The sequence below is a fragment of the Oryctolagus cuniculus genome, chromosome 8, assembly GCF_964237555.1.
Source record: "Oryctolagus cuniculus chromosome 8, mOryCun1.1, whole genome shotgun sequence".
Classification (NCBI taxonomy): Eukaryota; Metazoa; Chordata; class Mammalia; order Lagomorpha; family Leporidae; genus Oryctolagus; species Oryctolagus cuniculus.
In genome coordinates, this window is record NC_091439.1 from 35723749 (window position 1) to 35745082 (window position 21334).

Below are 21334 nucleotides of genomic sequence, written 5' to 3' on the forward strand. Positions count from 1 at the left end.
GGGGGAGCGACATGAGACCAAGAAGGAAAGGAATGGCAGCCAACGAAAGGGTTTCTAAAAGTCAAGTATGTTAACACTCTGAGTACTTGAACCCTAATCCCACTAATGGCCTCTGAAAGCCAGTATAGAACACACACCTGAGTTATTCCACCCATGTGACAAGGGAGTTGTTTATATACCAATTCCCTCCAGTCAAATAGGCTGCTCCAAAGCGGAGTGGGCCATTAATTCTACCATACATGTACCCTTCTATGCAAACAGGTAGATGAAGAGAGGACATTCAGATAGCCAAAGAGAGCCGTAGACCCCAGAAATGCAGCTGTAGGTAGTTTGATGCAACTCTCCACTGAGGTAGTAAAGACAAGGAAAGGCCGCACGGTTACATTTTACCCTCAAATACATCTAATCGTTATCATGAATCTCACTTCATGTTTTCTTCTGTTTATATGTTACTTATTTAAGCTGTAGTCAATCTTTGAAGCTATAATTCTTAAATATTCTGTTAATAACTGTTTTTTTTTTCTTACGGCAGACTAACCAACACTTTCTGAAGACTATGACTGAACAGAATGTAGAAATTGAACAACTCCGAAAACAACTTCGGTATTTTCAAAAATGTTTTTTTCTTTAGAAGAACTGATAATGTCACAACTTTTCCCATGAGTGTTTTTTTCCCTTCATTTTATTAAGCTTCTATCAATGGCTTTTTGTAATATAAATCTGTTGGGATGGTAAGAAACTGAAGAGGATGTAACTTTAATAAAGGGTACTTAAATAAGTTCATGGAAAATGAAATTAGAAGTTTATCCTTATATAAAAAACATTTTGAAAATCATGCATAAAGGGTTTTCTGAAAGTTCATGGAAACTCATATCAAAACCTATACATGGGGGCCAGCACTATGGGGTAGCGGGTAAAGCTTCCACCTGCTCTGCCAGCATCCCATATGGGTGCCGGTTTAAGCCCACACTGCTCTACTTCTGGTCCAGCTCCCTACTAATGTGCCTGGGAAAGCAGCAGAAGATATCCAAAGTTCTTATGTCCCCATACCCACTTGGGAAACTTGGAAGAAGCTCCAGGCTCCTAGCTTTGGATTGGCCCAGCTGCAGCCATTGCAGCCATTTGAGTAGTAAACCAGCAGATGGAAGACTGATCTTTCTCTCTCTCTCTCTCTCTCTCTCTCTCTCTCTCTCAGTGCCTCTGCCTCTCTCTAAATCTGCCTTTCAAATAAATAAATAAATCTTTAAAAAAACTATATGGATTTAAATTTTCTTACACTAAAGTAAACTTTAATGCTATTTTTCATGAACGTTTTGAAGTTCCCTTGTAGTTTGGTCTAAAATATTTTGAATTCCATGCATTTTTTTTCCATAATACACATTTGCCACAACTTTTTGAATACTCTGAATGCATGAATTTCTTTTTTTTTAAGATTTATTTATTTATTTGAAAGACAGTATTACAAAGAGCGAAGGAAAAACATAGTTCTTCCATCTGCTGTTTCACTCCCCAAATGGCCACAATGACCAAGCTAGGCCAGGCTAAAGTCAGGAGCCAGGAGCTTCCTTCACGTCACTCACATAGGTAGGTGCAGGGGCCCAAGGACTTGAACTGTCCTTTGCTGCTTTCTCAAGCGTGTTAGCAGGAAGCTGGATTGGAAGTGGAGAAGCTGGGACTCAAACCAGTGCCCATATGGGATGCCAGTGCTGCAAGCTGTGGCTTTAACTACTGCAGCACAGCACTGACCCCAAATGCATGAATTTCAAAAATATTTTGCATCAGAACAAACCTATCTTATAGTTCCATTTTCAATGAAGTTTCGTAGTACCTTCACATATGAAATGATGTACCATGATGGTAAAACCAATGGTTATGGAAAAAAAGCCAATTCCCTTAGAAGAAATTTGTCCTCATTTGAAAGCTACTTCATATCTTCTTCCTTTGGACATCTTTATAAACAGATCCTGAAAAGCATTCTAAGGCATGTCATTTCTTTAAGTCATCAGTAGGGGACTGGGAAGTGAGGCAGGGGGGAGAAAGAGAAGGAAACCAACATGAGTACAGATACTCATCAACTAATTATAGGGTCATGTATAGATAAACCTGTCATAAGTTGAAAATATCATTTGATGTATCCAACCTACTGCACATCATAGCTTAACAACATAGTACAAATGGTCCTCAATTTAAAGTTGTTTGACTTAGTATTTTTTCTTTTTTGGTGAGTATTTTGGGATATTAAGTGCCTTTTTGTCTTAATGATATTTTTAACTTGCAGTGAGTTTATCAGGATGTAATCTCATTATAAGTCAGGAAACATCTATACACTGTAGAGTATTGGTTACTTACCTTCCTGGCTGACAGGGAGCTGTGGCTTTCTACCACAATACTGCATTGACAGAATTACATCACATATCACTAGCCTGTAGAAGATCAAAATACAAATTCAAAGTACAATTGCTACAGGATTTCATCACTTTTGCAGCATCACAAAGTCGAATTAGGACTATTCAGGCTATCTGTACAGAGTTTGTAAAAATCAGGTAAGTTAATATTGTATCTTATACATGTGATTTAGAGGCTTAATCATCATTGCATTAATAGATTTCACAGGAAAATCTCCAAAGGACTAAAAAATGTTTTCACTTTCCTTTACCTTAGTCATCATTCTTACAATTCAAAAGTGTAGTCATATAAAGTTTTATTTTATGATACAGTCATTAAAAATATTTTTAAATTACAATGGCTTCTTTAGGTAAGTGTGGCTTAATTCATTAAGAACTTGTAGAATTCATCAGCTGGAAGGAATGCTGAGGCAAACAAATGACACAGTTTTAAACAAGTTGGCATTCATTGTTGCCATATTATATGGGCAATCCACTTATCTGAAATTTCCACCAAATATGTTGGGCTGAATGAAAAAAGCACATTTTATTAGTTACACCTGGAAATCCATTTTAAGAAGTTTTGATTGCACCTCATCTGTCATTATGCTTTTTTCCTTTCATTAATACATAAGCAATAAGGTAAGTTCTAGAACTGTTAGAGGCAACAGGGCATGGTTTTTATATATTTAATAAAATACAGTGAGGACGATTTTGGAACTGCCATGCCTTAGCCAAGGTGAAGCATATGCTGGTTTTTCTATGTTATGTTTAGTGGTAAATATGAGAAGACTGTCTTTGACAGTCAAATCTCTAACCAAGAATAGTTCATCAATTAATGTGTGCTGTAACAGTGGAGGAACCTCTATATTATCAAGTGTCCTTGATTGAGATGGTCACTGAGCTTTTTGAATTCTTTTTATTCTGTAACAAAGAATGTTTCTGTAAGGAGAACATAATGGTGGGTATGCAGGGACAGAACTAATAAATGATTGAATGATTTGGCCACTATCCCATATACAGTTGAAAACACTTCTCCAGAATTTGCTGTGTTACCCCTCTCAGTGGCCTTTTTTTTTTTCCCAGTGGGAATTGTGGTTTTCAGGATTCTAGTATTCTGGATTTTAATCTTTTGAGATTGTTGTTTTGGTAGGATTTTAGACTTTAGGGTTTGCTCTTTCTGGATTTCAGCATTCAAAATTACAGCATTTGGGATTGTATCTTTCAGAATTATGACTGGTATGAGCAGAAGTAAGACACCACCACCCCTTTTTCACTGATGGAACACTATCAGAGGAAATCAGCTGAAATTGGTTTAAATAATATCTAGACTCTCATAATACTGAAAATGCCCAGGTACCTATCACAAGTTAGCATGCCAAGAATCAAGAAAATTTCTTGTTCAATGAAAAAAGACAATCTGAGTGACAGATATGGTGATATTATTTAACCTTTTTTAAAGATTTATTTATTTATTTTAAAGGCAGAGTTATAGAAAGAGAAGGAGAAACAGAGGGAGAGAACTTCTTTCTGCTGGTTCACTCTCTAAATGGCCACAATGACAGGGGCTAGACCAGGCCGAAGCCAGGAGCCGAGCTTCATCCAAGGCTCCCACATGGGTGGCAGGCCCACAGACTTGTGCCATCTTTCACTGTTTCCTAGGCACTTTAGCAGGGAGCTGAATCTGAAGTGGAACAACCAGGACTTGAATTAGCACTTATATGGGGTGCTAGTGCTGCAGGTGGCAGCTAAACCACAGCACTGGCCCCTATTTCACAAATATTTAGATGGCCATAAGTGTGCATCAAGGAATACTTACAAATATGCATGAAACAAATGAAAAAAGTAGAAATTCTCAAGAAAGAAATAGTTGTAATAGCTATACAGAAGAACTAAATAGAGAATTTAGAACTACTATACTTGGATAGAAAGATTCAGTTCTCTAATGTGAGAATAAGTCTTCCCAAATGTTTAAAATCAGTGTTGTGTTAAAATCCCTATAGCTTCTCCCTCTCCCCTCACTCTCACCTTTTCCCTCTCCCTCTCTCTCTCTCTTCCCTTCGTTCTCTCTTTCATTCTTGGTATTTGTATAAAAAATTGATAACCTAATGTTAGCTTCATTAATTAGTAAGATGCCAATTACCAAGACGATTCTGTTGAAGAATAAAATGCAGTGTTATTTACAAGAGTGAGCTTGGCAGACTAGAATGGAGTAAATGCTATATATAGGAGTTTGGTACATGATGCAGGTACATTATCAATCAGCAGGAAAACCATAATATTAGGCATGGTTATTACTTATGAAAAAAATCTATAAAGTTTTGCATTATACATTTATGTCTTTATATGGTTTTATAGTTAAAAACTTAGGTTAAGAAGTAAAACATGACAGATTCTCTTTAGAAAATTTCAGAGTTTCTCTCTTTAACATTTGCTGGGAAATATTGCTTAGTCAAGGTTTAAATACAGGCTAAAAATTGAAAAGATTGATATATTAACCTACTGTTGCTTTTATAAAACTTCCCTTACAAAAATCAATACATGCAGCAGTCTGTTAGAAGACATATGTAATGCATATTACTGACAGCAGGTTAGCATTGAGAACATGTTACCTATGGATTAATAAGAATAAATAAAAACCTATAGAAAATTAAAACAAAAGATGTGAGTAGACAATTCAAAAATCATGGCACTCAATAAAATGTAAATTAAAATACTGTCATATAGGTTGAATACTTGAAATACCTATCCAAAATGCCCTATACCAGATCTTGGATTTTTCTTCTTTACATTTTATAATAACTCAAAAAATGAAATGGGTTGAGAATGGTACCTAAATCTAAATAAACTCATTTATATTTCAGATGAAACTTATGTCTATAGCCTGAAGGAATGTTCATGCATTTCGTGTACCTGTGTGTTAACTGTCCTATCCATGAGGTCAGGTGGTTAAAATTGTGGCATCACATTGGCACTTGGAAAGTTTCCGAGGTTTTTTTCTTTTAACTGATATTTTTTCTTCTGCCTCTTCATTGTTAATGCTTTCCACTGTGTTTTTTATTTGACATTGAATTCTTCATTTCTGTTACTTCAGTTTGATTCCTCTTCAATATTTCTATCAGCAAAATATCCATGTATTATATGAATTTCTTTATCTCATGTATTCATTTCTCTTGGTTTCTGAGCAATATTATTCTTTCCAATTCTTTTGCAAACATTTCATCAATCTCTTCACCTTCCCATTTAATATTGAAGTCTTGTTGTGTTCCTTTTCTGGAGTCATACTGTCTTCCTTGTTCATGTTTCTTTTCTACATTTATTTTTAGGTATTTGTAGAATCACTTGTTGGTTTTCTCCTCTGATGGCTTTTGTCTTTCAGCTGTGACTAATGGAGTTTCTGCTCCTTTAGTGGCTATCCAGAGGCATGTGCTAGGTGGAGCCAGGGAATTCCCAAGATTCCTGGAGGGTGGGGCAAGAGTCTAGAGTGACACCTGTTCAGGCATTGGATATCTATCTCCTCTATTGTTAGCAAGGGGAGTATATGATCACAGCCTCACCTCCTCTCTGCCAAAGTGATCAATGCCTGGTGTTACCCTATCCTACAGTGGGTTCACACCTTACTCACACAGCCACAATGAACCACAGAAAGGTACTGTGTAGTCCTCATGGTGAGCATGAAATCATCTGCAGTAACCCACCCCAGGCACTTAGGTAACTCTGTGCTTATGCAGCTAGACATAGAAACTTTCCCAAGACCCAGCCTCACCCAATACCCCTATCACACAGTCTCAGAACTCCCACATTCACAGAGCACAGGGATCCCAAAGTCACAGGGACTGGGGGATCCTGTTAGCCCCACAAGCCTGCCCCATGCATGGAGACAGCAGAGACATTCCTAGAGTCAGCTGCCTGTTGGTGCTCCGTCTTCACAGTTTGAATCTGAGTGCCTGTGATAGAGTGAGGGGAGGGGTGCCTCATAGCCCTAAATGGGCACCCTACCACCTGCTACCCTCCAGCCCAGACTCAAAGTCAGTAGAAACCATGGATTTATCCCACTTATAAAGTCCACTAGTTGTGTGTGCACTTGAACTGCTGCAGCCTCTATTCATGTTAATAAGGTGGTGCTTCCTCCTTGTTAGTCACTGGTTACCTTTTGGAGGGATGGGAAGAAACAAATGTGCCCTCCCTTCACAAGGTTAGGTGGGCACCCTGCCCCTTGCTAGCACTCCATGCTTGACTTAAAGGCTCTCTGGTCCACAGTATTCTCACTCAGGATGTCACCAGTGGTATGGGCTGCTGCAGTCTGATCTCACCTCTGAGCTGACATCTCCTCCAGCCCTCAGGTGTGGCATTCACCAGTGATGGCCCTGCTAATTTGTTCATGTTTGCGCTGTCCAGACTGCTCCATGGTGTCTCTCCTCTTTGTGCAGAATTTCTATTGCAAACTTCTCTCCAGCTCTTCCTTGGAGATGCAGCCAGTCCACTTTTCTTCTGTTATCTTCCCATGTCCAAATCAGTTTGTCTTTTCCATATTCAGCCATCTTGGATTTCTTTTCTAATTTTTTTAACTGTCTCTAGTCTCTTGCATCTCAATGAGTTCCCTTAGGATCATTATTTTGAATTCTTTTTCAGACATTTCAGAGATTCCTTCAGATTGAGATCTATTTCTGGAAAATGTTGTGTTTTTTCATGCTGTCATGATTCTTTACTTCTTAGTGTTTCCTATGTCCTTACATTGATACCTTCACATCTTGCATTATACTTCCTTTTTTTATGGAATATGTTTCATTGAAAAGGATATTTTTGTTTAGATAGAATCTAGGATGTCGCTTGGGTTGTTGCATTGGCTTTTGTTGTAGGTTGAGTTCAAAAATGTAACTCCCTGGTGATTTCTTCAGTGATCAGCAGTGTCTACAAATACCACAGTTGTTTAGTCTACAGAAATTTGTGGAGATAGTAGCATGACTTTGAATAATATGTTGATTTCCAATAGTGTGTGTCTTTAGTTCCCAGAGAGTTGTGTGTTTATCACACTAATGTTTATGATGGTGTAGCCACATTTCTGGTGTCCAAAGGAGGGTTCCCACTCGGCAAAACTGAGTGATGCAGGGGCTTGTGGCAGCAACAGATATGGATCTCAGACTGTATGATGCAGATAGGACCTTCCCCAAGTCCTGCTGTTTGGGTGTGATTAATACTGGGTCGTACAGCCCCAAGGACTGAAGTCTCAGCACTGGGAAATGTTAAGCAGACCTTTCCCAGGCCCACAGGGTGAATACAGATTGTGCTAAGGATTGTGCACTAGCAGGAGTGGGTCTGGCTTGCTGGAATGCAGTAGGCTGTACACAAGATCACACAGTGTATGTCTCAGAGATGTGGAGGAATATCATACTAGTAGTCACAGCCCTGGAACTCCAAGGTATTGTGGAGTTTTACCCAGGTCTCACAGTATGAGTGCCAGTTATGCTATGGATCGTGGACCAGAAACCACCAGTCTGAAGCAGAGGAATACAGATAGGGCCCTCTAGACCTGCATGGAAGATGATTAAGAAAATTGGGCTGGCACCGCGCTCACTAGGCTAATCCTCCACCTGTGGCACTGGCACCCCAGGTTCTAGTCCCGGTTGGGGCGTCGGTTCTGTCCCAGGTGCCCCTCTTCCAGTCCAGCTCTCTGCTGTGGCCCGGGAAGGCAGTGGAGGATGGCCCAAGTGCTTGGGCCCTGCACCTGCATGGGAGACCAGGAGGAAACACCTGGGCTCCTGGCTCCTGATCGGCGCAGCGTGCCAGCCATAGTGGCCATTTGGGGAGTGAACCAACGGAAGGAAGACCTTTTTCTCTCTCTCTCTCACTGTCTAACTCTGCCTGTCAAAAAAAAAAAAAGAAAGAAAGAAAGAAAGAAAGAAAAAAGAAAATTGGTTCCTACAATCATATATTGAAAATATAAATGGCAAGTGAAATGCTTATAAAAGATTTTGTTTAGGAAAAATGGGCAAAACTTAGTGACGTTACATTAAAGGATGGGAAGAATCATACTATTTTGTTACTAGATGATATCTTACCATTATTTTTGTTTTATAAAATAAAATTATAGAAGAAAGCAAGTAGAACCAAAAGGATCAAAAACCATGTCATATCAAGAAACACATGACAAATTTTATGGAAGAGCCAAATTAGAACTCACATCCTGGCCGGCGCCGTGGCTCACTAGGCTAATCCTCCGCCTTGCGGCACCGGCACACCGGGTTCTAGTCCCGGTTGGGGCGCCGGATTCTGTCCTGGTTGCCCCTCTTCCAGGCCAGCTCTCTGCTGTGACCAGGGAGTGCAGTGGAGGATGGCCCAGGTGCTTGGGCCCTGCACCCCATGGGAGACCAGGAAAAGCACCTGGCTCCTGGCTCCTGCCATCGGATCAGCGCGGTGCGCCGGCCGTGGCGGCCATTGGAGGGTGAACCAACGGCAAAGGAAGACCTTTCTTTCTGTCTCTCTCTCTCACTGTCCACTCTGCCTGTCAAAAAAATTAAAAAAGAAAAAAAAAGAAAAAAAGAACTCACATCCTGTTATTGCTGATCTGGTGAGATTCTAAGCCTGGCTGTCTGACAGTATTCACAGCAGTAAGCACGTTAAGAATGAGAATTGATTGGTAAAGAAAGTATGATGAGTGGATATGTTGATTTCTGACATCTGTGTGGAAGATTCATTTGGTTGGTAGATGTTTGGTACTAAAGATTATTAATTGAGATTAGAGATTTATAAAGCTTCTAGTGGTTTGCTGAAGTCTAAAAGGGCTTACGTGTTTTAATTGTCCAGGAGCTTCTCTGCCACAATATTTACTGACAGTATTCCATAGCTTAACATTAAGCAGTTCAGAGTTGTATACATAAAACTCTGCTTGCTTTTCCTGCCACAGATTTGAAGGAGCATAAGGATTAGCAGATGCTTCTTTTAGGGAAAAGGTTGTTGCTTTCACATTTGACAGATTCTGAATGATAGGCATATTGACATTCCCAGAATTTAGGTTTTGAGATGCTTTCTATACCTATGCCAAGAATAACTAAATTGGAAGCTCTAAACATTAAAGTTAAATTTGTACTTACACTGAAACATATTAATTTCATTTCTTGACTAATAATATGTTGTGAAAATTAAAATCATGTGAATTTATAACTAAAACTTTTATCACTTTCTTTTTTGAGAGTTTTGGGGAATACCCTATCATACAGATGCTCTTCTGCCTCTTTTCTTAAGAATTTTCATTCATTTGTTTTTCCCCCACCCACCAGTTATGTGCACACTGCTCTCAGTAGTCACGTTACTGTTTCTCAGAGAATTTTTGGTTACAATCATTTTGCCTTTTATCAACTTTCTGTTTCTCAGAAAACATATAATATTCTAAACTTGGTTAAAACATGCCTTGCCACACCTATTTCATTCATTTAGCTAGATTTTTATTCTTCTATTCTTGTAGATCCATTCAGCATTTATTCATTTTAACTTTGATTTTTATGCTGTTTACCTTTAAGTATTTTTTATTTATGTTTATTTATAGAATATAAAGAGTTATAGGAATGAGTACTGAAAGCAAAATATGTTTTCAGTAAAAGATGTATGTTAATATATATAGCTTATTATTTTTCATCATTATCTTTGTTTTTTAAAAAAATTTATTATATGAATATAGTGATACTCCCCACCTGCCCACACTCCCACCATTCCTCCTGCTTTTTCTACTATTCCCTCTCTTCATTTTTTTAAAGATTTATTTTATTTATTTGACAGAGTTACAGAGAAAGGTACACACACAGAGAGACAGACAGACAGACAGAGAGGTCCTTCATCCACTGGTCTACTCCCCAAATAGCCGCAACAACCAGAGTTAAGCCTGTCCGAAGCCAGGAGCCAGGAGCTTCTTCTGGGTCTCCCAGGCAGGTGCAGGACACAAGGACTTGGGCCATTTTCTACTGCTTTCCCAGGCCACAGTAGAGAGCTGGATTGGAAGTGGAGCAGTTGGGACCGGCGCCTATATGGGATGCTGGCACTGCAGCCCAAGGCTTTAACCTGCTGTGCCACAGCACTGCTCCCCTCCATTGTTTTACAATGATTTAATTTCAGTTTACTTTAGACTCCTAAGATTAGCCCTACACTAGTAAAGAGTTCAACAAATAGTAAGAAGGAAAAAACACTGTTCCTCAACAGTTGAGACAAGGGCTCTTAAAAGTCATCAAATCTTAAAATGTCAATTTCATTCCTATATAGATTACCTTTTATGGACTTTATCAGTTACCACACATCAAGGAAAACATGTTATTTGTCATTTGGGACTGCATTTTTTCATTAAGTATAGTGGTTTCAAGTTTCATTCATCTTGTTGCAGATGTGTGGATGAATTTCTCTAGGTTCTATTCTGTTCCATTGGGCTACATGTCAATTTTTTTTGCCAGTACCAGACTCTTGATTAGTACTGCCCTGTTTTATGTCTTGAAATCTGGTATTGTGATGACTCCAGCTTTATTTTTATTGTTTAAAATGCTTTACTGGGTGGTATGAGGGGTGGGGAGAGCACGGCTCTGTGGCACAGAGAGTTAAAGCCTTGGTGTGAAGCACCTGGGCATCCCATATGGGCGTTTTTTCTAGTTCTGGCTGCCCCTCTTCTGATCCAGCTCTCTGCTATGGCCTGGGAAAGCAATAGAAGGTGACCCAAGTCCTTGGGCTTCTGCACAAGCATGGGAGACCCAGAATAAGCTCCTGGCTCCTGGCTTTGGATCGGCGCAGTTCTGGCCGTTGAGGCCATCTGGGGAGTGAACCAGCGGATGGAAGACTTCTCTCTCTGTCTCCACCTCTCTCTGTAACTCTGTCTTTCAAATAAATAAAATAAATCTTCAAAAAAATAATAAATAAATAAATTGCTTTGCCAGGACCAGAGATAGGGCATAATAGGTTAAGCCTCCGCCTGAGGCACCAACATCCCATATCAGCACCAGTTCTTGTCCTGCCTACTCCTCTTCTGATCCAGCTCTGTACTTATGGCCTGAAAGCAGTAGAAGATGGCCCAAGTGCTTGGGCCCCTGCACCCATATAGGAGACCCAGAGGAAGCTCCTTACTTTGGATCGGCCCAGCTCTGGTTGTTGTGGCCATTAGGGGAGTCAACCAGCAGATAGATTTTTCTGTATCTCTCCTTCTCTCTGTCTGTATTTCTGCCTTTCAAATAAATAAAATCTTGTTTTAAATAAGATTACTTTAAATATTCAGAATCTCTTGTGTTTCCATATTAACTTTCGCATCATTCTTTTCTAGATCTGAGAAGAATGTGTTGCTATTTTGACTGAGATTGCATTGAGTCTGTAAAATGCTTTGGGTAGTATGGACATTTTGATATTAATTCTTCCAATCCATGAAAATGGAATATATTTCCATTTTTTCCTGTCTTCTTCTGTTTCTTTTTTTTTTAAAGACTTATTTATTTATTTGAAAGTCGGAGTTACACAAAGAGAGGAGAGGCAGAGAGAGACAGAGAGGGAGAGAGAGAGAGGTCTTCCATCCTCTGGTTCACTCCCCAATTGGCCGCAATGGCCGGAGCTGTGCCTATCCGAAGCCAGGAGCCAGGACCTTCTTCTCGGTCTCCCATGTGGGTGCAGGGGTCCAAGGATTTGGGCCATATTGTACTGCTTTCCCAGGTCATAGCAGAGAGCTGGATCAGAAGAGAAGCAGCCAGGATTTGTCTTCACTCTCTAATATTGAAGCATTGTTGTGTTCCTTTGGAGGAGTCATGTTGTCTTCCTTATTCTTTCTTCTTTAGTTACTGCATTTATTTTTAGACATTTGTGCAAATCCTTGTCAGTTCTCTCCTCTGATGGTGTTTATTTTTGGACTGTGCCTCTGTAACTTAGTGGAGGGTCTCTTTCACTGAATACCCAGAAGTGTGTGCTGTGTGTGGCCAAAGAGCTATGGTCAGTGCTCTCGGGTGTGACTAGTATCCAGGGTGACACCCAAGTTGAGTGTGGTAGATCTCTACTGTCAGCAGTGGGGAGGGTATGGTCACTTCTCTTGTCATAAGCACATGCTTACCTCCTGTCTTCCAAGGTGATCAATGACCTAGGTTATCCCATCCTGGGTTAAGACACTCACCCGCACTCTACAGGAACCACAAAAAGGATCTGTACAGTCCTTATGTGAACATGGTTCCTGCTACAATAATCCACCCCAGGCAATCAGAAAGCTCTGAGCCTTTGGCACCTCACACAGTGATTGCCCAGAAACCTAGCTATGTCCTGCACCCTGTCATGTAGTCACAGAATACCCACAGCCTCAGCACGTGAAGCTCCCACAGTCACAAGATACAGAGGATCTGCTCTGACCCACTAGCCTATCACATCCATGGAGAGACAGAGACATTCCCAGAGCCAGCTAACTGTGTGTGCACCACCTGGGTGGTTTGAGCCACAGAGTCTGTGATATGTTGAGAGGCTGGGGTCACCTCACAGTACTATGTGGCTGCCCAGCTCCCTGTGAATCCTCTCAGCCAGACTCAAAGTCAGCGGAGAATGCAGATTTCTCCCTCTGGTAAAATCTCTGAGTCATACTCACACAAGAGCCATTGCAGCTGCTACTCATTTCAACCTGGCAGCGTCTCCCCACCAGTTGCTGGATATGCACAAGAGCCTCTATAGCTACTATTGATTTCATAGTGGTACCATGGTATCTCCTCCCTGCCCTTTGCTGGGTATACACTCCTGAGCTGCTGCAGCCACCACTAGTTTCAGTATGGCCCTGTGTCCCCACCAGTTGGTAGGCACAAGCACAAGAGCTGAAACAGCCACTACTTATGTCAAAGTGGTGCCCCCTCCTAGCTGTTATCTGGACAGCATTGTAGGAGAATTAGGAGAGAGAAATTTGCTGGTTTTTCTTTGATTTTTAGGTGAGTACCCTGTCTCCCTTAGGGCTCCAGGCCAAATTCAAAGACAATGCACTCCACCATGCTCTCCCTCCAGAATATTGCAAGTGGCACAGGGTGCTGTAATCTGCTGTCATCTCACTCTGCAGAGCTGGTGCTTCCTCCACCTCTCAGCTGCAAGTGTGTTGTGTTCACACTCATTGCTGCGCATTTGCACGTTCCATGCTAATCCACAGCATCCCTCTTCCTTCTGTAGAATGTCCACTGTTGGTTTCTCTCCAACTCTCCCCCGGGAATGCACTTCCTCTAATTTTTTGCTATTTTCTCCTGTCCAAAGAAGTATATCTTTTCACTATTCTGCCATCTTGGAATTCCTCCAAAATGATTACTTTTAAATCATATGTTCCAGATTTTACATCTATCTTAAAAAGTCTTTGAATCAAATGATTGTCATTGGTGTTTACCTGCCATTGGTGTTTATCTTTTAGGAATAATCATTATGTTTGTGAAAGAATGTGCTAAAAAGTCTAAAGCATTTGCATGAGAGTCTGTAATTTTTTAAGATTTACTTATCTATTTGAAAGGCAGTGTTAGAGAAAAAAGGAGAGACAGAGAGAGAGAGATCTTCCAGCCACTGATTCACTCCCCAAACGACCACAATGGCCTGTGCTGGGCCAGGCCAAAGCCTGGAGCCAGGAGCTTCTTCCATGTCTCCCACTTGGGTACTGGGATCCAAGGACTTGGGCAATCCTCTGCTGCTTCCCAGGTGCATTGGCAGGGAGCTAGATTGGAAACAGGGCAGCCAGGACTTGAGCCCATATGGGATGCCTTAAGGCTAGGGCTTAACTCACTGTGCTATAGTGCTGGCCCAAAGAATCTCATCAGAGTTGCACCAACAGCATTTCCTTTAAAAGTGGTTTTATCCATAAGGAATGGCCTCATTAATAGACATAGACATTCTCAATATCTATATCTTCAATTATATCTATTGAGTACTTAAAAGAGTACAAGTGTGTTCTGAGGGTAGAAACACTCCTTGAGAAGTTTATATATGGTATGTTATCTTAGTTTCAAAACTGTGTTTAACTTGACCTTTTTAATTTCAGGCACATGGCTTCAGCAATCTCTGAGAGTATCTCTTAGGGGGTTTTCCTGGTTATCTCTACCTAGATAAATCAGAAGCACTTGAAACACAGCAGACTCTAAACCTAGCTTATTGTCATATCTCCTGAACTTTTTCTATGTGTTTGTGAGTGGCACCACCCAATTCATGTTTCAGAAAACTAGGAGGCATCATGAATTCTTTTCTCAGTCACTTCTACCTCATAAGTGTCTCAGATTCTTCACGTCTCTTCCACTATATTGCTACTGCCTTGATTCAGCCCATCTCCTCTGAACTACAACAGTAGCCTCCAGATTATCTTACACTCTATCTTCTTTTTTCATGCTTTTATCAAAATAATCTTTATAAAATAAAATTTTATCATGCTATACCCTTCAATGGCTACTGAGTGCCTACAGGATATTCCAAGTACTCATCATGACATGTGTGACCTGATCCTTGGTTACTTACTCTGCATCTTTCCATTCCTCAATTTTCTGAAGTATTTTGTTTCCTAAACAAGTCATGCTGTTTCCTAATTCCCTACTTTTTAAAAGGTTGATTTATTTATTTTGAAAGTCAGAGTTACAGAGAGAGGGAAAGTTAGAGAGATCTTCCATCTATTAGTTCACTCCCCAGATGGCTACAATTGCCAGCACTGGGCCAGGAGCTTCATCCAGGTTTCCCATGTATTTGGCAGGTGCCCAAACACTTACGCCATCTTCTGCTGTTTTTCCCAGTCCATTAGCAGAGAGCTGGATAGGAAGTGGAACAGCTAGGACAAGAACTGGTATCCATAAGGGATGCTGGTGTTCCAGGCAGCAGCTTTACCCATTAAACCACAATGCCAGCCCTTTGATTTTTTTCTTAAAGATTTATTTATTTATTTGGAATATCAGAGTTACAGAGAGAGAGGGAGGGAAGAAGTGAGAGAGAGAAAGAAAAGGGGAGAGAAAGAGAGAAACACCCTACTTTTGCTCATATTGTTGAGGCTAAGATGACCTTCTCTGAAAGGTAGCTTCTCAGCTTTCAAGGTTCAGCTCAAATGTCGCAGCATCTAGAAATATTTTTCTCAATTTTTGTGTCTTTTTTCTCCGGTAGACCCAAAGATGCTTTCTTTTTTTGTGCCTCAACTATTGACTGCACAGAATACATCTGTCACAGCATTTTTACTATCTTTTTATACTGAACTGTTTATGAATCTATCTCTCTACACTAGTCTTTTTTTTATTTTTTATTTTTTTTGACAGGCAGAGTGGACAGTGAGAGAGAGAGACAGAGAGAAAGGTCTTCCTTTACCGTTGGTTCACCCCCCAAATGGCCTCTGCGGCCAGTGCACCGCAGCCGACGCACCGCGCTGATCCGAAGGCAGGAGCCAGGTGCTTCTCCTGGTCTCCCATGGTGTGCAGGGCCCAAGCACTTGGGCCATCCTCTGCTGCACTCCCGGGCCACAGCAGAGAGCTGGACTGGAAGAGGAGCGACTAGGACAGAATCCAGCACCCCGACTGGGACTAGAACCCGGGGTGCCGGTGCCGCAGGTGGAGGATTAGCCTATACACTAGTCTTTAGGCTTCTTGAAAATATGAATGTGCTTTGGTAATTTTTTATCTAACCATTATCTACTTCCATGCTAGACACATGGCAGATGTTCAAAAAATAGTTTGAATGATTAAGTCAGTTAAGTAATTAATTAACCTATACTTCATTGGAGGAATAAAGCAAAGTTATTTATATGGATTTTCTATTTCTGTCCTTTGCTCTTCTATCTTTAGAGTACACAGTAATTTTCTTTGACTGTCATTATTTAGAAAAATTGTATTTTATATTTTTCATCTATGTAAGAGTATAATTTCATCTCCAAAATAACATAAATGGAAAACTTTTTATATGATTAGCACAAGCTTTGCACAATGAATTAAAAGATTTTTCAGTATCTATCATTATGCATCCAGTCTTTAACCTTCAATGACTTTTTTTATTGACTGTTAAGCCTGTTTTTATTACCAATAAAAGTTTGAGTAGATAATAGGGGCATTTAAATATTTTTTATCTAATGCTGTCTGTATTTAAGTGTGAAATAAAATCCAGGAATCTTTAAAATGAGACAATGAAATTACTTAAAAATAAAGTTTTATTAAAGAACATATGAGAGTCCCCAAGATGGCAGAGTAGAGAGGGAGCTTAGTGCTCTAGTCCAGCAGAGGATAGTTTTAAAAAAAGTGGAGAGAATGTAGTCTGAGGGAAGAGTTAAGGAGAAAACAGCAGAGGAAATTCTACTAAAATTAGAGGGACATGGTCTACCTACATGGAGCATGTGAGTGCCCACAACTCAGAACTCCAACAGCTAAGAGCCTATGCACCAGCATTTGAAAGTGAGGTGAGACCAGACCACAGCAGCCAAAGCCACTGGCAGTAAAGCTGCAGGAAGAGCCTAGAGGGAACCCAGCTTGGAGCCCCACTGGGGATAGTGTACCTGCCAAACTAGAGGAGAAAAAAAATAAGATAGACATATTTATATTTCTCTCTCCTCGATCACTTTATAATGGCATCCTGTAACAAGCCGAGAGAGGGGGCGCCATTTTGGAAAAACAGCTGCGCCAGCTCCTGTCTGCGCCAAGCAACCAGCTGAGTAGAGACTCCTGACTCTAGTTGGGAGAACTAACTGGAAGCTGGGAGCCTGTGACATGTGAGGCTTCTCTGCTGGGACTGTGAAAAAACTGAGGGTGTGTGGGAAGACTTTGAGCAGTCACAGTGAGAGACTCCACATGCACAGGGCCTCCTGGATACCTGGTGAGAGACATTGCTAGGGAATCTGAACTTACACTGAGGACTGCACAGATCCTTTGTGTGGTCCTTGGGACAGAGCAGATGAATACTATACTCATTGGGGTTAGTGCTCAGGCACTGGTCTCCTTTGAGGAGAGGAGTGCAGGTGAGCAGAATAAAACTTTCCTTCTGATTAAAAATAAGAGATAGATTTACCAAGCCAAACCTGGGTGTTAGGCAAAACCTTAACAATGGAAAACTGAACAGAACTCCCTGGCCACACCCACAACAAGCATTTAGATACTCACTGAAAGCAGACATTCCTCTTATCTATTGAGTCATAGTACAACAATAAAAGCCACTAGAGCAAAAAAAAAAAAAAAAAAAAAAAAAAAAGAAAAAAAGAAAAGAAAAAGAAGAAACCAATGAGTATCTTCACAAATGCTGAACAACAAATAAACCAATTCAAGAAACAAGAATAAGGAAGACAACATGATGCCACCAAAACAACACAACACTTCAGTACTAGATTGTGAAGATGATGAGACGGAAGAAATATAAGAAATGGAATTCAAAAAATTGATCATAAGATTATATAGAGGTGGGGTCGGCGCTGTAGCACAACGGGTTAAAGCCCTGGCCTGAAGCATCAGCATCCCATATGGGTGCCGGTTCTAGTCCTGGCTGTTTCTCTTCCGATCCAGCTCTCTGCTATGACCTGGGAAAGCAGTAGAAGATGGCCCAAGTCCTTGGACCCCTGCACCCACGTAGAAGACCTGGAAGATGCTCCTGGCTCCTGGCTTCAGATCAGCACAGCTCTGGCAGTTGCGGCCATCTGTGGAATGAACCAGCGGATGGAAGATCTCTCTCTCTCTCTGTCTCTACCTCTCTGTCTTTCAAATAAATACAATAAGTCTTTTTTTAAAAAAAAAAAAAAAAGATTACATAGAAGTAATCAGAAGCAAATGCACAAACTACCAAAATCCTTAGAGGACATGAAAGCAAATTTCTCCCATGAAATTGAGATCTTGGCCGGTTCCACAGCTCACATGGCTAATCCTCCGTCTGTGGTGCCAGTACCCCAGATTCTAGTCCCGGTTGCTCATCTTCCAGTCCAGCTCTCTGCTGTGGCCCGAGAAGGCATTGGAGGATGGCCCAAGTCCTTGGGCCCTGCACCCGCATGGGAGACCAGGAGGAAAAACCTGGCTCCTGGCTTCAGATAGGCACAGCCCGCTGGCCGTGGCAGCCATTTGAGGGGGTGAACCAACGGAAGGAAGACCTTTCTCTCTGTCTCTCTCTCTCACTGTCTAACTCTGCCTGTCAAAAAAAAAAAAAAAAAGTAAATGGCTAATAAAATACAAAAATGTCTCAGATAAAGAAAAATGTTTGCAAAATTACTGAATAAAGAGATGTCATTAAAAAAAATTGAGATCTTAAAGAGAAATCAAAATGAAATAAAGAATTCAATGTAACAAACTAAAAGTACAGTAGAAAGCCTTGAAAACAGAATTGGTGGCGCAGAAGAAAGACTATCTGACTTAGAAAACAAAGCACAGGAAATTATACAGTCAAACCAAAGGCAGAAGAGGAAATTAACAAGCTAAAAAACACTGTTGGGAATATACAAGATACTATCAAATGATCCTACATACGGGCTCTGGGAATTCCTGAAGGCGTGGAAAGAGAGAAAAGATTAGAAAGCCTTTTTAGTGAAATAATAACAGAAAACTTCCTTAATTTGGAGAAACGGACATCCAAGTATGGGAAGCACATAGAACTCCTAATAGACATGACCAGAAACGATCTTCACTATGACACATTGTAATCAAACTCACCACAGTAAAACATAAAGAAAATATTCTAAAAAGTGCATGAGAGACATGCCAGATTACTTTCCGAAGATCTCCAATTAGTCTCACGGCAAATTCTTATCAGAAACCCTACAGGATAGGAGAGAATGTTGAGATGTATTCCAAACCTTAAGAGAAAAAACTGTCAAGCCAGAATACTATACCCTGCAAAGCTCTCATTTACGAATGAAAATTAATTAAAGACCTTCCATAACAAACAGAAATTAAAAGAATTTGTCACCACCCATCCAGCCCTACAAAAGATGCTTAAGGATATGCGGAACACAGAAACACAGAAAATGGTCATCACTACAAAAGAAGATGAGGAAAATCTCTCAGTAAAACATCAAAGGAAATTCAAAAATAAAAAAATGGAATATTTTTGGAAAAATAGCAGTTGAAGTTGTTACTTATCAATAGTCACCTTGAATGTAAATGGCCTCAAATCTCCACAAAGATTGGCTGAATGGATTAAAAAACAGAATCCATTTGTTTGCTGGCTTCAACAAACACATCTCACCAACAAAGATGCACGCAGATTGAAAGTGAAAAGCTAGAAAAAGATATTTCATGCTAACAGAAACTAAAAAAGACCTGGTGTAGCGATCCTAATATCTGATAAAATAGGCTTTAACACAAAAACTGTTACAACAGACAAAGAAGGGCACTATGTAATGATTAAGGGATCAATTCAACAGGAAGATGTAATGCATATAAACATATATGCACCTAATTACAGGACACCTGGCTATTGAAAAGAATGTTAAGGGATTTAAACGGAGACAGACTCCAAAACAGTAGTAATGGGAGACTTCAATACCCCACTTTCAGCAATGGAGTGATCAACCAGACAGAAAGTCAACAAAGAAACAGTAGATTTAATCAACACTATAGACCAAATGGACCTAACAGATATTGACAGAATTTTTCATCTTACAGTTGCAGAATACACATTCTTCTCAGCAGTGCATGAAACTTTCTCTAGAATTAACCACGTACTAGGCCATAAGGCAATTCTCAGCAAATTCAAAACAACTGAAATCATACCTTGCATCTTGTCAGACCACAGTGGAATGAAGCTGGAAATCAGCAACTCAGGAACCTCTAGAACATATGAAAACATGGAGACTGAACAACATATTCCTGAATGAACAGTAGGTCATAGAAGAAATCAAAAGAGAAATAAAAAAATTTCTGGAAACAAATGAAGACAACAAAACAACATATCCAGACTTATGGGATAAAGCCAAAGCAATGTTAGCAGGAAAGTTTCTAGCAATTGGTGCCTACATCAAAAAATTGAAAGGACACCCAGTAAATGAGCTATCAGTGCATCTCAAGGATCTAGAAAAACAACAATAAACCAAATCCAAAAATAGTAGGCAAAAAAGAAAAAATTAGAGAAGAAATCAACAAAATTGAATTCAAAAAATACAAAAGATCGGCAAAACGAAGAGCTGGTTTTTTGAAAAAATAAACAAAATTGACATACCATTGGCCCAGTTAAACAAAAAAAGCACAGAGAAGACCCAAATCAATAAAATTAGAAATAAAAAGGAAATGTAACAACAGACACCACAGATATAAAAAAAAAAAAAAAAGGAAAGTGAAGAGGCAACTGACAGAATGGGAGAAATTATTTGCAAACTATGCAACTGATAAAGGATTAATAACGAGAATCTACAAAGAGATCAAGAAACTCCACAACAACAAAACAAACAACTCAGTTAAGAGGTGAGCCAAGGACTTAAACAGACTTCAAAGGAAGAAATCCAATTAGCCATCACACATGAAAAAATGTTCAGGATCACTAGCTGTCAGGGAATTGCAAATCAAAACCACAATGAGATTTCACCTCACCCCAGTTAGAATGGCTTTCATACAGAAATCAACAAACAACAAATGCTGGTGATGATATGGGGGAAAAGGTACCCTGATCTGCTGTTGGTGGAAATCTGACCTAGTAAAGTACTATGGAAGACAGTATGGACATACCTCAAAAATCTGAGTTTAGACCTGCCATTTGATGCAGGCATCCCACTCTTGGGAATTTACTCAAAGGAAATTAAATCAATAAACAAAAGAGTTATCTGTGCCTCCATGTTTATTGCAGCTCAATTCACAATAGGTAAGACATGGAATCAACCTAAATGTCTGCCAATCAAAGACTAGATAGAGAAATTATGGGATATATATACAGTATGGAATACCACACAGCAATAAAAAAAATGAAATCTGGTCATTTGCAACAAAATGGATGAATCTGGAAAACATCATACTTAGTGAAAGAAGCCAGTCCCAAAGGGACAAATACCATATGTAATACCAATTGTAAAACTAGTTATC

The 21334-nt window shown here is 40.0% G+C and overlaps 1 protein-coding gene across 3 annotated transcripts in view; it reads left to right on the forward strand.

Moving 5' to 3' along the window:
* Window positions 1-21334, forward strand: part of SCLT1 (sodium channel and clathrin linker 1) — a 278922-nt gene that overhangs the window by 122835 nt on the left and 134753 nt on the right. For all 3 annotated transcript variants that reach the window (XM_017347573.3, XM_008267951.4, XM_051819886.2), the window contains exon 9: window positions 533-603. In XM_017347573.3, the coding sequence (XP_017203062.2) occupies window positions 533-603 (71 nt within the window). The remainder of the gene's footprint in view (window positions 1-532; window positions 604-21334) is intronic.